This window comes from Thalia democratica, chromosome 5 (genome assembly GCF_965202585.1).
Source record: "Thalia democratica chromosome 5, ktThaDemo2.hap1.1, whole genome shotgun sequence".
Taxonomy (NCBI): domain Eukaryota; kingdom Metazoa; phylum Chordata; class Thaliacea; order Salpida; family Salpidae; genus Thalia; species Thalia democratica.
Genome location: NC_139169.1, coordinates 50,799,542 through 50,817,184, shown reverse-complemented (window position 1 = coordinate 50,817,184; position 17,643 = coordinate 50,799,542). Strand labels below are relative to the sequence as shown.

The window sequence follows — 17,643 nt, the reverse complement described above, 5'->3', positions numbered from 1 at the left end:
AATTTTAAATATTAGTTTATTTTTATACTTTTTTAAATCAAAAGTATTTATCGAGAAGTATATAATTAACCAACACAAACTAATCTTAAATCATTAATTAGTTACATTTTGTAGTTTAAGATTATAGTTTATTTTGCATGATGTTTAAAATATTATAAAACAAACTTTAAATTGTAAACTAGTTGAAAACATTTTTTGAATAACAACCCTTAGAGCAAGCGATTTTTTCTGTGATAAAGTCTCTTTTAGTTTATGTATCAGATACTTTTTAATAACATGTTTAAACTTATGTTTAGCATACTGGCAAGCATGGTCAGCTAGAACTAATCAAAGTTCAGAATTGGGTCCAGTAAAAAATTTCGCTACTTATATTATGCAGCTAGAACTGTTTATGGTTAGTTTGTATAAAAGTAAATTAAGTGAAAACTTTGTATTTGTTAACTGAAAAATTATTTTTTACTAAAACTGAAAGAAACTTACCATAAATTTAGCTTTTAACATCATTTAGTGTACAGTTTTTTTTCGAAAATGCGTTATAGAAATAAATATGTATGTTATTTTACAACACTAATCTTTACATAGAAAATGACGGTTATCAAGCATATTTAAAAAATACTAGTTCAAAATTTAATTTTTGAATCTTATAAAATTTTATATTCTTAGTGCTACTATAGTTTTTCATTTTTTGTCTTAAAACTGTAATTTGTTCATTAAATTAGTTTAACTTTGGTAGACTAATACAAAGTTGATTTAAACCAGTAATAATTCAGTCTTGTTAAAAACACTAACGTTTAGATTCCTTAAAAAATTATGTATAAGAAAACATATTGTTAGCAGTCTTAAAAATTTGAATACCAGTTAAACAAAGCCTGTTCACATGTTTACATTGATATTTGATTAAGTTAAAGTTTAATTGATAAGTATTATTTTATTTATTATTCTACTTAACAATTAAATGACGCAAAAGCGCTTAGAAAATTGGTCCAGGGACCTTGAGTACAAATTTTTTTTATTTAACGAGTCGTACACTATTTGGAAATAGTTTACCGTCTTGTCTAGGAACATTTATGGTTTTCTCACATATCTACTTTAGTCATATTTAGCTCTATGATACTAATGTTGATCCTTTTATTTTTAATTATTTTAAATTTCATCATATCAAACTCGATCAACTTTAACTCAATCATAAAAAATTCGATTATTTCAAACTCGATCAACTTACCTTGATCATTTTAAACTCAGTCATCTTTAGTTTGATCATTTTAAAATTTTTATTGTTGTATGCAAAACAGCTAAAAATTTTCTCAACAATATTACATATAGTTTAAAAAAAGAAATTAGTGAAATTGTTCTTAGGTAATAAACGACATTAGTTTTAAAACTATGAATCAAAAAATGAACTACTAAACATAATAGGTTTAAACAAGTTTTATTAGTTATTATAATTGTACGCATTAAGAAATATAAGAAAGTAGTTAAAAAAAACACTTTTTATTTTAATTTTAAATCATTATTAAAATAGTAACAATTTAATTCTTTCTAAGTTTTCATATGCAAACAGTGTTACGCCAATGAGCTCATTAGTGGTTAAACTAATAATATTCTTCAAACAGAAAGAGTTTGGTAAAGACTTTAGTTTAAGTACTGGTGAGCTCATTGAGGAAAACACTGTTTGAACAATAAAATTTAGAAATAATTCAGTTTCACTTCTTCTAATTTTATAAATAGCGATCTTTGATTTTTGTTTTTCTTTTAACATCAAAACGAATAATATTAATCTAACTTATAAAATTACTGTGCAATAGCGTGCATCTGGTGCGCCTCAAAAATAAAATATTTCTGGTAGCTCGGTAAAATGATTATACAGGGTAGAAAATCAAATAAAATCAAAAAAACAAAAAAAGCCTCCTACTTGTTACTAAAATTAAGATAATGAAATAAAAAAGTTTTGTTTACTCGATATTAAAAAAAAAGCATATTCAGGGGTCAAAATTTCTAAAATATAATTTTTCACTTCTTATTTAAATTTATGGGTACAACAACTTTTAGTATTTGTTTGTCCATTTCTACAAAAATACTATAAACAGTTATTTGGAGTTTTGCCCCTTTTATAAGTATATAAATCTACTAACGTAATATATAAATATATTAATCACAAATATTCCTAAAAATTTTAAACAAAAACGAGTATAAAGCAAATTCATGAAACAGTTGAGTTCTTAAAGTTTTTATATTTCTAAAATTTGCCGATTCCTTCCTATCCTCCTCGATTACTTGAGATTGTCTTGAAAGATGTCTTCATTTATTAAAAAAAGTTAAAAAACTGCTACACAGTTTAATACCTTGTTCGGCAACTTTGTTGAAAAATCATTTTATCTATACTCTACGTCTAGGTAATCTTTGTCATACATTGTTCTGTAGGCCTAGTAAGAAAAGAATTGCAGCCTGAGATTAAAAATTTAGCATTAAATTACTAGCATTAAGTCTGCTAGATTTCCTTTCTTCCTAAGTGGCACGAATATAGGGTATATAAGCAGAGAATATTGAGTTTAAGTAAATATTGTCACCTTATCTTGTCTTGTATAGTGGTTTTAAACATCAGAGTTTTTTTTTAATAGAGTTGTATCATTATCAAACGAGTTTTCAGACATGGTACCATAGACAGCGGTTCATGGCATTTAACGCATTAAACTTATCAATACTTTTATAATTTTGAAGTTTATTTAATTAAATCGAAGTCATCGATAAGAACTTGTGAACTACTGTAGAATTGATCTAATAGGTTATATAGCAACTTGTGCAAAAACTCAAAGCGTTTTAATTTTTTGAAACTTAAATTTTTTCAATGAGTTTTGTTTTGAAAGCAAAAGTATTCTAAAAACGTAAGTGATTTTTCTCAACAATCTAGCTTTATAAACAGCTCTTGCACGTTTATAAATGATACCGAGCGAGGATGTAATGTCGGTGTAGTTTAGGGTTTTTTCGAAGAGCTCTTTATAACCACCACGTAGACGAGACAAATTTTTAAACTATGATACTTTAGACCAGGGTTTCCGAATAAGTGTAAAAGGGCCACAGAGGGGTCATAATTTGAAAGAACTTACACTAAATACTCTGGAGTTGATGATTAAAGCCAAAATAAAAGGTCTTAGGTTTCAATGGTAGTTTTTAATCTTACACTAGATATTCTGGACTTGATGATAAAGAGCTAAAAAAGTCTTAGGTGTTTTTAATGGTAGTTTTTTGAGTGATCTTGTTGAAGGGAGCCATAGCTTTTTTAATTTCTGTCTGGGGGGCTTTTGAAAAAAAGTTTGGGAAACCCTGCTTTAGACGGATTAAAAAGTAATTCGTTTGATAACAAATTCTCTAATATGTTGTTACCAGATTTCATTTCTATGCTTCTTGAAAGTTTTAGAACTTCTACTTTATAAGGTTTCTTTGGATAGAGAACAGAAAACTTTTTTTAGTAGCAGTTCTAGTACATTATGTCAACAAAAAGGTCAAAATGTTGCTTACAAAGACTTTTTTGGAATGTCACACAAGCACCAGGATGCGCTCTTTATTGCATCTAATACCGTTAGTTCTTTTTATTGGTGTCGTTTTATAGGTGTCTTAGTTGCAGCAGTTTGTTTTTGCATAGTTTTGCAAAATTGTTCAATTTATGTATTTATTGAGTGCAAAACCAAGTACAAGTCAATACTAAAAGCTAAGAAAGCAAGGTATTTTAAGACTTGCGTACTTTATACTTTAAAGGTGGCAATTAAAGTTCTCAACTTAAATAAAATAAAAGGAAATTGATCAATAATAAACTTTCAATTTTATTAAACAAAACAATGTTTCACTCGTTTTAAGACGAGATTTTCTGTTGTTTAAAATCTTATTCAAATAGAACTTTTCAGACTGAAGAATTGAAACAAAAGTGAGTTTTTTCGCACGAATGTAAATTTCTGGCAAATCTTTTGATCCCGTTTCTTCATTCTTCTAATGTATTTAATTTTTAACGGACCACAAGTAGCTACTCTGTATATGTTTCTGCAGACTTGCAGAAACGTACCACGCTACTTGCCTGGTTAATAATATTTACATAGTTCAATTTTATAAGATCATCCATCATTTACTTACGAACAAATTTACCTTAAGTACTTTTCAGACTTTTTTTCTAATTATTAAACTTTTATTTTGAAGAGTCATCCAATATTTTGTCCAAAGGCACCAAAAAGTTTTTTGAAGCAGTCAACTTTTGCTTAATAGTAGATCTTTAATTTCTATCTATACTAACACTATCTTTTTAAACAGAAACAGTTGTAGATAACTCAGTCGGAGAAAAATCGGTTCTTTTTACTGCTATAAACCTTACGTCTTTAAAAAATTCAGCAGGTGATAACAATAATAGAGCTTCTTTAAAAATACACTTGTGTAATCATTTCTTCGGAAGTTTAGCTAATGATGGCATATCCGAATCTGAATTGTAAAAGTCAGTAAGGAGTATGTCAGAAGTTTCTTAACTTGTCATCACTGATGAGCAATATAATTCTGTGATTTTCACATATGTTTTGATTCCGTTTCTTCATTCTTCTAATGTCTAAAGAACCACAAGTAGATACTCTGTAAATTTTTAATCTAAAAAGCTTCTTGAGAAAAATAAAGTTCTTCAAGCAATTTTTTCATTATTCTTTTCAGTACCTCTAGGCCAGCCTGCTTTTGCTAGCGGGTCAAATTTCAAGTTTCAAAGTCTCCGTGGGTCGTAGTTTTAATTTAAGTGATAATTTAATAATCTATTGTCTTGTTTTATTTACATACAAAAAATTTAAACATAAGTCACTCATTTAAAAAAAGTTTAAGAATTAATTTCATTTAGCGCGTCATCAGAATAAGCTTACTAAAAACTGTTGAGAATATAATGTAAATTTAGTTATACACAATGATTTTTAAACGTCTTGCTTTAAATAGTTACCTCATAAACAGTCAAATGTAAAATATGTTTATAAGTTTTAAATTAGGATTAATTTATACTTTGCTAACTTTAACACAAGATTGTTAAAATAAAATGTTTAAAATAGTAGAAGTTTCACTTAAAACTATATTAAAAAGCACATTACAAAAAACGACAATAATAAATACTAAAAACACTCTATTTATAAAGTTTTAAGTTGTAAAAATTTCGTTGTTTACAAATTTTCGGCTAGCGAGTTCTAATAAACAATAATTCTAGAACTAGATGATGGTAAGAGTTTTGATCTGGATAGAATCTGAATATACTATCCAGGTAGTTCTCAGTAAAACTAGGATTATTCAAGAGGAGTTAATGGATGGATAATAGTTTACCTAGTGGCTTAACGTCGTCTATAAAAATAGACCTTGTTAGCTTTTTTGTGACATGCTGCTTTCGCCTGACGTGAAAACGTTGAGATGTTCGACCTACGTAGTCATTTCCGCAATGACATTATATATATAACATTACTTAAGTCATGGTTAGGTGTGGCATTTTTCATAACTCCGTTAAGCGGGTGGTTTGTGTTGTACACAACACGTAGCGAAACGCTAAAAAAATGGATTTTATAGCTAATGAAGCATGCTTAGCCTACCTTGTTGACTTTTCACCAATATAAGGAAGGCGGAGATAGACTTGGCAAGGCTAAGGGCCAACAGAGGGTAAGCGGTTCATTTTGGACTGAGTGCCCTAATTGTCTTCTTGATGACTATTTTGGGGTTGAACCAGTCAGCCGATGTTGTTACTTAAGTTGTGCGCGGACCTGGCAGTTAACTGACTTAACGCGCTTATAACAATATCGGTGACGGTTACTTAAGCTAATGTTTAAAATGACTTAGTTAAATAACTTAGCTAAGTTGGTTTATCATAAGCAAATTAAACTTATACTATCATTTAAACTAAACCTATTTAAGTAGTAAGGTTGTGAGAATGCTTAAACTACTAGTATAAAGAAATCGAATTTCAGAACAAAAAGGTGTATTTACAAATGAATAAAAGTACGACAAAATTACAACGAACTGCTTAAAAATAACACCAAATAAACTAATTTGACCCAAAAGTCCAGATAAAAAATATTCGCCATAGTTACACTAGTAACGATGGATAATACAACACTTTACAAGCGATTGAAACGTAACCGACCAAAGCAACTAAAAACAATTTAAACACAAGCGCGCGCATTCAATTTATAGCAAGCTTGAAAAAAGAGAAGAAAAGTAAAAAAATGAGATTCACCACTATGCGGTACAGGGTAACCTAATGAGAGAAAAAAAAATGTAAATATTGTCCAAATTTAAATCCAAGCAGTCGGTCATGCAAATTTTCATACATACAAAAAAAAAAACATTTTGTCCACTTTGTTAAATTTAATTACTTTTAGCTACAAACATAAGGCCTATTTAAATTGTACTAAAAGTATTGGACTAAAATTGTAAAATATCGGACTAAAGTTATAAAATATTAGACTAAAACTTACTTTGACTAATATACTTAAGTTTTGATAAACTATCTATTTATTTAAAACTAGTTAACACATATCTCTTTTTTAAAAACAAACTTAAAATACAATTATGGTTCATTTTTATACATTTTTTATATTATCAACCACTTTTTCATTTATTTTATAACATTAATTTTTGAAAATAATCTTTGCGTATTAAATAACTTGCACTCTTTTAAAAATTCAGTAATCTTAGTTCGTTAACTTGAATAAGTTCACTCCTATTTGATTTATGAAAAACTAAAATTAATTTTTCAATACAAATATTGCTTAAATACTTTATTAAAATACACAAATACTATAACTAGTAATAATTTAGAGTCTTATACATGGGTTGCCACTTTTTCCTTAGTTATATCAAACCAGCCCAAGTTTATTTAACGTTGAAAAAACTAAAAACTGAAAAACTTGCTGTTAATCGAGCTTAAATAGTTAAAGTATTGACTTCACAAAAAACTATATAATATATAGCTGGACTAGAAAAAAATACAGTTAATAAACTCAAGTCTTAAAACTATTCTGGGAGTTCGAAAATTTATTCAAAGAAATTAAAATTTTTACACACACCTGAGTTTTTTAAAGTGTCTTAAACAGGTTTAGATTAGTCTGAGTTTTTCAAATCTCAAATTAGTCTGTTTTTTTTGGCAACCCTGATTAAAATAAAACTCACAAAAACAACAAACTACGAAGTTTATTAGCAGTAAAATATATATATACAAAGAAAACACATAACAAAACTATAAGTCAGTTTTGAAAGAACAGAAAACTTCTAAAATATATCTAAAATAAATGTAAGTTTTTTTAAGCCATTAATGAAAAGGACAAGTCTATTAAAATACCTCAAAAGTTTTCAAGCTTTAATGCAATTACCTTTAAGCTAGTGTGCATTGTTCACATTTGTATGTATACAATTAATAAAACATAATTTTTAGTTATAGCAGCTGCAAGACTTAAACTTTACATATATTTAAAACCTAAACTGAATTTAACAAAAAATATAATAAGTTACTTTTCCACTCTTCAAAGCAAAAAAGCTAGCCTAAGTGACCAAAAACTAGCCTGAGTGACAAATGAAAAAAAAAACAATTTATAAAAAAAACTTAAAAAATTAATATTGCATAAATTGGCCTGAGATTTTAAAAGTCTTCAAACTAGCCTGACTTAGCCTGTGTTTGTTGAAGTGCTTACTTGTAAATTTTCTTAAATTTAAACTATTTTGATTAACAATGTACAGACTTAGTAAATTTAGCATCCCTAAATCAAGTATACGTTAAGTAGGTATTTCTAAAAAAGAGCATTTGTGTGCAATGCATAGGAATTAACTTAGTTAGATAAAAAATATTAGTTTAAAAATTAAAACGTATATTAAATACAAAAAACACTTTAACTTATGTCATATACTATTTGAAATTTGTTTGTACATATTTTAATATTATATGTAGTAAGTGTTATAATATATATTTATGATTAAGTTACGCTTAATCTTAAATTAAAAGATAAAAATGTGAAAGTGAGGATATGTGTGCATAGAAAATATTTTAAAGTGCACAGTAAATTTACTTTAAAAGTAATTTTTTTTTTCCTTTTGTCATATTCTTATTTTGTTTACAATATGTCTACACACTTAAGTAAAATTAAATTAATTGATTAGAGAAAAACATTTGAGTTAAGAAATATAGGTTTAGCTTCTAAAAAGTAGTTCATAATGTGTTTAATATAAGAGTGAGAAAGTTTAAAAGCAATTGCTTAAAAGCTGTATGTAAAGAAATACTTCTAGCGAAATACTCTATTTTTGTATTTTTAGTTTGCACCTCCTTTTAGAAACCTATTAAAATCTCTATCTTTGATCGCTTACACCTCAAAATTTACTATGGATCTCTAAAAACGGTAGAAACAACTGGTAGCTTACTTTTTAATGTGAAAAATAAGACTATCTTTTAAGTAGGGAAAACCCTCCTATAACATAAAACTATTTTTATAGTATATAAAACTATACATAAATTTTATAAAAAAATGGTTTCTTATTTATTAATTAGTTATTTTATAAGATTTTCAAAAAAGATTTCATATTATAAGCTAAATAAAACTTATAAAAACATTTAAACAGAATGAGTCAAGTTTATATAACATTGTCATGAACTAAATATAAAATTAGCTAAGTTCACATTTTATACTAAAGTAATATTGTAAAACTACCTCAAAAAGTTTTTACAATAAAACAAAGTAAAAACATAATAATAACCTAATTAAAAAAAAGTATTTATCTAAACCATAAATTTAATCTAGTAATAATTATCCTTTTCTTGAGTAAGCGTTTTGGTCACAACCTAAAACTGCGTACTCAACGGAATTGCGAACCTAATAATAACGTACTATAGTGGAAGATTACTGTATTACATTTTAATTATCTGTATATATATTATATATATATATATTAAAGGTTTTATAAAAAGTTCTGGTCGATAGTGCTCGACAAGTTAAATTGGAGCTAAATATTTATCTAATTATATAAAAACTATAATTTATACAGCTGTTTCACACATGAAGTGTAAAATTTCATGTGATCCTCAGTAAGTTTCAGTTTATTATAATAGTGTTCAGAAATTTCGATTTTAAAATTTTTATAAAAATTGTGACGTAGTAATGGTACAGTTTATTGTACGATTAGCTGAATTTGAAACAATACGCTGTGCTTGTTAATTTTTTTTTTAGAAAGTTTAGAAAGGTTATTTTGGAAAGTTTTAAGCTATTACAAAAAACTTTTTAGACTGTTGGAAAAATATTATAAAATACTCGTGTTTGCCGCTTCAATTTTATTTTGTTTTAATATTTAGTTGAATTTAATTTTGTTAAAAAAGTATTTTTGATAATGGATGCATATGTTTTGTCTTTCGCTTTTCTTGTTTAGTGTCACGTTCTTATCTGATTTTTCGATTTCTATTTTTTCTAAGTTACAAAGTTTGCAGCCCAATTTAGTATTGAGTTTTGATTTTGTCCTGTTTAATATTTCCCATTTAATTTTGTAGTCTGTATTGTTATCTTTTAAGTTCCATATGTAGTTCGCTAGTTCTGTTGTGTGTCTTTTGTTAATATTGTTGAATGATGATTTGTGGTTTCTGTATGTTTGTTAAAAAGTGTTTCCTGTGGGTCCTATATACTGCTTTGTTGTTTTATTTGATGTTACTGGTGCTTTATATATTATAATTGACACTAGGCATTTATTATTTAAAGGGCAAGGTTCTTTACGGCAATTACAAAGTTTATCTTTTATTGTGCTTTTATCGTCTATATTGCTTTTGTTTAATATTTTGTTGTTGTGAGCTATTATTTTACTTCTGAAATTACTTGTGCAACTGTAAGATATTTTAATTGTGTTTGGTTGAATATTTTATGGAATGAGTGGTTTTCGTCAAATGATGTTGTAATCAGGTTTAAGAATTGTTTCCTTATTTTAGAAATTACATTTAGACTAAATGGTGGGTTGAAATATATTATGTTTTTTTTTCTTTGTTTTTAAATTCTTTCTGGTAAAGTAGTCTTACGTATTTTAAGGTGTTTTTATAGTTGGCCGAATTTAATACTTTTTGGTATTCATTATAGACAAAGTGATCACCTGGTTCAAAAATTCTAAGTTTAACAAAAACTACAGATTCATAAAATTCGATATCACTAAATTTTACCCTAGTATAACCAAAAATAATTTAATTAAAGCACTAGAATTCATGAAAAAAATTACCCAATAACAAACAAAGAAATGAATTTAATAATACACTCTTGTAAAACAATTTTAACACATAAAAACCAAACCTGAGAAAAAACAAATTGAGACCAATTATTTAATGTAAGTATGCGATGATTTAACAGGGCAGAAATCGGCGATTCAATAGGGTGATTTTTACTAAAAGAAATCAAAAAAAGTAAGATTTTTATAGATAATTAATTCGGATTATATAGAGATGACGGACTAGGGATAATAAGAAGCAAATCATCGAGATCAGCTGAAAATACTGCTAAATATTTAATTAAATTATTCAAACAAAACGACTTTAAAATAACAATAGAATCCGGATTATTCCAAACAGACTTCTTAGATGTAATCTTCAACATATCAAACTCAAGTTACCAACCATACAACAAATCAAACTCACCAATTTTATACGTAAACTACAACTCCAATCACCCCCGACAAAAACTAAAACAACTACCCGAAACAATAAACAGAAGACTAATAAAACTATCTAATAACGAAGAACCCTTCAACAACGTAGAAAATGAATACCAAAAAGCATTAAATTCGGCCAACTATTAAAACACCTTAAAATACGATAAGACTACTTTACCAGAAAGAATTTAAAAACAAAGAAAAAAAACATAATATATTTCAACCCACTATTTAGTCTAAATGTAATTTCTAAAATAAGGAAACAATTCTTAAACCTGATTACCACATCATTTGACGAAAACCACTCATTCCATAAAATATTCAACCGAAACACAATTAAAGTATCTTACAGTTGCACAAGTAATTTCAGAAGTAAAATAATAGCTCACAACAACTAAATATTAAACAAAAGCAATATAGACGATAAAAGCACAATAAAAGATAAACTTTGTAGTTGCCGTAAAGAACCTTGCTCTTTAAATAATGAATGCCTAGTGTCAAATATAATATATAAAGCAACAGTAACATCAAATAAAACAACAAAGCAGTATATAGGACCCACAGGAAACACTTTTTAACAAACATACAGAAACCACAAATCATCATTCAACAATATTAACAAAAGACACACAACAGAACTAGCGAACTACATATGGAACTTAAAAGATAACAATACAGACTACAAAATTAAATGGGAAATATTAAACAGGACAAAATCAAAACTCAATACTAAATTGGGCTGCAAACTTTGTAACTTAGAAAAAATAGAAATCGAAAATCAGATAAGAACGTAACACTAAACAAGAAAAGCGAAAGACAAAACATATGCATCCATTATCAAAAATACTTTTTTAACAAAATTAAAACCAACTAAATATTAAAACAAAATAAAATTGAAGCGGAAAACACGAGTATTTTATAACATTTTTCCAACAGTCTAAAAAGTTTTTTGTAATAGCTTAAAACTTTCCAAAATAACCTTTCTAAACTTTCTAAAAAAAAAAATTAACAAGCACAGCGTATTGTTTCAAATTCAGCTAATAGTACAATAAACTGTACCATTACTACGTCACAATTATTATAAAAATTTTAAAATCGAAATTTCTGTACACTATAACTTACTGAGGATCACATGAAATTTTACATTTCGTGTGTGAAACAGCTGTATAAAATATAGTTTTTAAATAATTAGATAAATGAATAAATAAATATATATATATATATAAATATATAGAAATAAGTTATTTAGTTTGATAAATTAAATCTTTCACACTGAGCCCACCTTAAGGGCTTTATTAATCAAAAAGTTTGTTTCAAGATGTAAAACTCAAAGGACTCGAGTTTCGTGCCTATGCACTCATCAGCTTCAAAACAATTTTAAAATAAAGCACAAAACAAAAAATACACAAATGAAAGTTAAAAAATTGAGCATAAATAGATTATGACGTAATTTTAGAACTAGTAAGAATCATTCAAAACGGCTTGTGAAAAAATTAATTTACCAATCGACAATAAACTGGCAAAAATTCATAAAACTTCAGTGAGTAACTATATAATAGGACAGATAATTGAAAGTTATAAAGATAAAATTATAATACAAATTGAAATTTTGATTAGTTTAAGATGAAATTAAAACTTGTTAAACTTTAAAAGCGATTTTTTTATATGTCTACAAGACGATACAAACTCGCTTCTTTTATTTAGGCCTCTCTTGTCTTTCAGTACATATACAACGGCTGTTGCTTCTTTGAGACACAGCCTACATATTGGAATATTACCGTCAGCTATAGGCTGTGCTCTTTTTATAATAGGGGGCAATTGCCGTTCAGAGAACATCGTTTACAAGGCCACAGTTAACTCTGGCGTTGAGACGAGGTTCTGTGTCGGCTTGTGCTCGACTCAGTTTAGATTCAGGTATGCCAATCATAAAAAATCTTTTAAAGGCGGCATATATGAAAATGACACTGAACTTTCGAAGTATGTTTGTGGCTTAAAGCGCAGCGGCATTGACTTTGAAATATCCTGGGAAATTATAAAAAGAGCACAGCCTATAGCTGACGTAAATAGCCCAATATGTAGGCTGTGTCTCAAAGAAGCAACAGCCGTTGTATATGCACTAAAAGACAAGAGATGCCTAAATAAAAGAAGAGACATTGTATTGTCTTGTAGACATATAAAAAAAACGCATTTGAAGTTTAATAAGTTTTAATTTCATCTTTTAATAATATAAATTTAAATTTTTATTTATCTTTTTATCTTATTTTCATCACATTCAATTTTCTGTCCAAATATGTATTCACTCACTGAAGTTATATAAATTTTTGCCAGTTTATTGTCGATTGGTAAATTAATTTTTGCACAAGCCGTTTTGCATGATTTTTAGTAGTTCCAAAATTACGTCATAATCTATTTATGCTCAATTTCAACTTTCATTTGTGTATTTTTTGTTTTGTGCTTTATTTTAAACTTGTTTTGAAGCTGTTAAGTGCATGGGAACGAAACTCGAGTCCTTTGAGTTTTATATCTTTAAATAAACCTTTATATATATATATTTATATATAAAAACAAATTATACAGTAATCTTCCTTTATTCTACCAACATATTTTTCTGTGTGTCAACGAATCAACACACTTCAACTGGGTTCTGTAAAAAAACAATTACTGTAATGAGAGAATAGAAGCATAGAATATAGTAGGTGTATACATATTAAAATAAGATATTTTCTACAGATATTAGTTATTAATAGGTGAAATACTTAATATTAAATCCGACTGTTATAAAACTATATAATATTTGTGATTATTAAGTCTAAAATAAGTAAAGTAAGCTAAATTACACAACAAAACAACAAATCATAGTATAAACAAACAACTCACGTTAATGGGAAAGATAACTAATTCAAATTTTATTGTTGTTAACTAATGAAAAATACATTCGTTACAACTAATTCTATGCTTCTATTCTCTCATTACAGTAATTATTTTTTTACAGAACCCAGTTGAAGTGTGTTGATTCGTTGACACACAGAAACATATGTTGGTAGAATAAAGGAAGATTACTGTATAATTTGTTACTATTTATATTCTAGTGAAGTTACTTCACTAGGATCTTTTGTTAGCAAACAATTAAACCTATATTTTGAACAGTTATTTTTATACATAAATATATATGTATTAAAACAAATATATTTGCATAATAGTTTTATTGCGAACAACCTTATCTTTAAATGTTAACGCATTATCAGGTTGATAGTTTATCTACATTAAATTCGCACAACCATCTTTTTTTAACTTTAAAACTTGCTATAGTTAATTACTATATTTTTTAGTGTATTTTATGTATATATATTTAATAGTGTGTTTATAATATAATAAACAACTAATTTTCGTATCGTTTACTCAGTTTTAATGTTTAATACATATCTTTAGAACGAAATAAAGTACATGGCAAAATTTTTTATGAATCATACAAAAAATACATTATGACGTTTCAAATAAAATTGAATAAATAGTATATACTACAATTTGTACATCAATTATTTGGTTGATGTGCTTCACTTAGCGAGAGGTTGTTTGTTTTTTTTAATAAAACACAAACATATGTAGTTTGTCATAAAATTACGAAGTGTTGAATATTTTATTCTTGTAGATTTAATTATTTATTTTTACTCAGCGGTAGCTCGAACTTAAGGATGCCAGTCTAGAGGCGTGCCTATATTATAGTCCCTTATTTTTTCAATTGAACATTTTAGACTAAAACTACTTTGAATTAAAATTAAAAAGTGCCTGTAATATTTTCAAAAGAGTGCGTGCCTTTGCTATTTAAGTTGTTATGCTCACAACGATAAAATGATGAATATGATCAAGTTTAAAGTAATCTAGTTAAAAATGATGAAATGAGAAATGATCGAGTCCAAATAATAACAATGTATATTTGGCACTTAAAAGGGAGATGAACCAATATGCCTAATTTATCTAAGAATAACAGTTTTGATATAAAAAGTTTTAAATAATAACAGTTAAAAATCACTAACTTTTTAATAAGAAGTTAATAAATCACTTGAAACTAAATATTTTATACTAGCACTTAAAAGTAATAATAAGGTTGAAAATTTAATTGACCTTACAAAACAAAATCTAATGTTTTATAGCTAAAAAATGCAGTATAAGTTCCTTATTACAAAATTTTTTAATGAATTTTAATATAGAAATAAACAGATTGAGCAGAAAAATAGTGTTAAGAAGTTTATAAATGTTCGAAAATTATGAATTGCTAATTATTTTTATCAATCAATAAGATGACTCAGTTTCGGTCAAAGACTTCTTCAGTGCTTATTTGAAGTAATCCAGATTCTATTTGAATAAGGTTATATTAAATAAGCATTGAAGAGTTGTTTAAACGAAACTGAGTCTGCCTTAAAATATCTTGAAAATATTTAATAAATATAATTTCTCCTAAATGTTTAGTTTTCAAAAAATCAAAACAAATAATAAGAAAAATATTTATCTTAGACTTTATCTATTTTTTTAAATTACTTATGATTTTTTAAAACTTCGTATAACTGAGTTATTAAACTAACATAGAAAAAAGACTTTAATTTTTAATAAATTGAGTACTTTGAAAATTGTTGTTGCGATGAGAAATTTCAAAATAATTAAAGTTGATAATATTAATAAGTTATTCACATAATTGAAAAATTTATGAGTCACTATAGTACAAAATAAAGTTAAATATCTTAGCAATATATCTGTATAAAAATATCATATTTAAAGAGTTTGTATACTCTTTTTATACAATAAATCTTACAATATTTATTTTAACAGTTTATCACTAACAAAACAATGTTTTACTCCTATACTTGCATATAGGAGATCCTCAGTTGTTGTAAACAAATCTGAAAAATTTTTGAACAAAATAAATGGAAGTAAAACAAAATTAAAAACTAATGGTTTAACAACAAAAATAAAACTTAAAGATACTAAACTTGAGTAAAAATTTAATGCTTATGTTATGCTATTAACAAAAATACCCCTAACACCATAAAAAAACTCTCACGATGTAATTACATGGTTTCAAAACATTGAACAGAAAAATTAAAAACACTTTATAGCATTTGACATTGTAAGCTTCTACCCGAGTATTAAACATCACCATTTAATGAAAGCCATAAATGTTGCAAAAAGTATACAGATATAGAAGATAAAGACATTAAACTAATTGAACACACATGCAAAACAATTTTAACCTATGACAATAAACTTTGGAACAAAAATGATGAAAATGTGTTATTCGATGAACCGATGGGCTCTTTTTTCGGCCTTGAGCTCTGCGACCTTGTAGGACTGTACGTCCTAAACCGCCTTAAATCTATTTTTAACGCCAACGAAATCGGCTTGTACAGAGACGACGGCCTCTCAGTTATAGAATGGAAAAGCAACCCGTCACTAGAAAGTATAAAAAAGAAAACAATTAAACTATTTAACGATATTGGCTTCAAAATAACTATCGACGTTGGCTCAACCATATGTCATTTCTTAGATACAACTTTAAACCTGACTAACAATATATACAAACCATACCGTAAGGAAAATACAGATGTAAGATATATAAGTAACAAATCAAACCATCCTAAAGTTATAAAAAGGAACCTCCCAGCGATGATTTAGAGGAGAATTAATAAACTTTTAAAAAATGAACAAATACTTAACAACCACGTAGCCACGTACCAAAACGCTTTAAACAATGCCAACTTCAAACATAAGCTAAAATATACAGAAAATATAAATACTAAAACTAAAAAGAAAACAAACCGACCAAGGAAAATCATTTACTTTAATCCCCCATTTTGCCAGTCCGTAAAAACTAATATCGGCAAAGAATTTTTCGAGATAACTAATAAACACTGCAAGCAAAACGAAACATTAAATAAAATATTAAACAAAAATAACTGCAGACTGTCTTACAGCTGTATGAGCAATATTAAAGTATTAATACAAAAACTTTAAATAAAACCAACAAAACCGAAGAACAAAGCGTCACCACTAACACCCCATCCTGCAACTGCCGATCAAAAGACTCATTCCCCCTGGATAATAATTGCTTAATAAATAATGTAATTTACAAAGCTAAGATAACATCTCCAAAGGAAATAAAATATTATATTGGCTCAACCGGAAACACTTTTAAAAATAGATGGTACAGTCACAATAACAGTTTCAAAAATTATAAAGATAACGGGACCGAACTAGCAAAATACATTTGGCATTTGAAACATAACAAAATCACTTACGACATAAAATGGAGCATCCTCTACCACATCGGGGAAATTAAAAGCATATATAACATCTGCAAAATTTGTATTTCAGAAAAAATAGAGATAGCCAATGCTAACAATAAAGTCAACTTAAATAAGAGGTACGAACTTTTTGCAAACTGTCCACATTTCCAAAAGCTCAAAAAGTTATACTATTTGTAATTGTAAGGAGTTTTTATCGCCCCTAGAAATTTTTCTTTTACATTAAAAAACGATGCTAAATTAAAACTTTTGATTAAATAAACTTTATTCAGTAAGGTAATTTAACATAAAAAATTCTAAATTTGTAGCTAAAATATATTAGCTCAAATTGTTTGTACACTAATTTAAGCAACAATATAGTTACGTCATAAATCTATTTAGAAATATTGATCTTTAAATTTCAACAGTCTGTTTATAACATTATCAATTGCAAATGTTATGTTTATTATTCTATTTCTATTTTTTGGCAACTAACTTCAATGTGAGTCATGTTTTACTATTTTAACGTATATAATATTATAAATTTTTTCTAGTCAATATTACCAACAAAATTCTTAAAAGCGTAACATAAGCATTAAATTTTTACTTAAGTTTAGTATCTTTAAGTTTTATTTTTGTTGTTAAACCATTAGTTTTCAATTTTGTTTTACTTCCATATATTTTGTTCCAAAATTTTTTCAGATTTGTTTACAAC

At 26.8% G+C, this 17,643-nt stretch overlaps 1 protein-coding gene across 3 annotated transcripts in view; it reads left to right on the top strand.

The window, feature by feature from the left end:
- The window catches only part of LOC145835471 (coiled-coil domain-containing protein 78-like), a 77,382-nt gene that overhangs the window by 14,199 nt on the left and 45,540 nt on the right, over nt 1–17,643 (top strand). For all 3 annotated transcript variants that reach the window (XM_082943080.1, XM_082943079.1, XM_082943081.1), the window contains one exon: nt 297–394. In XM_082943080.1, coding sequence (XP_082799206.1) covers nt 297–394 — 98 coding nt within the window. The remainder of the gene's footprint in view (nt 1–296; nt 395–17,643) is intronic.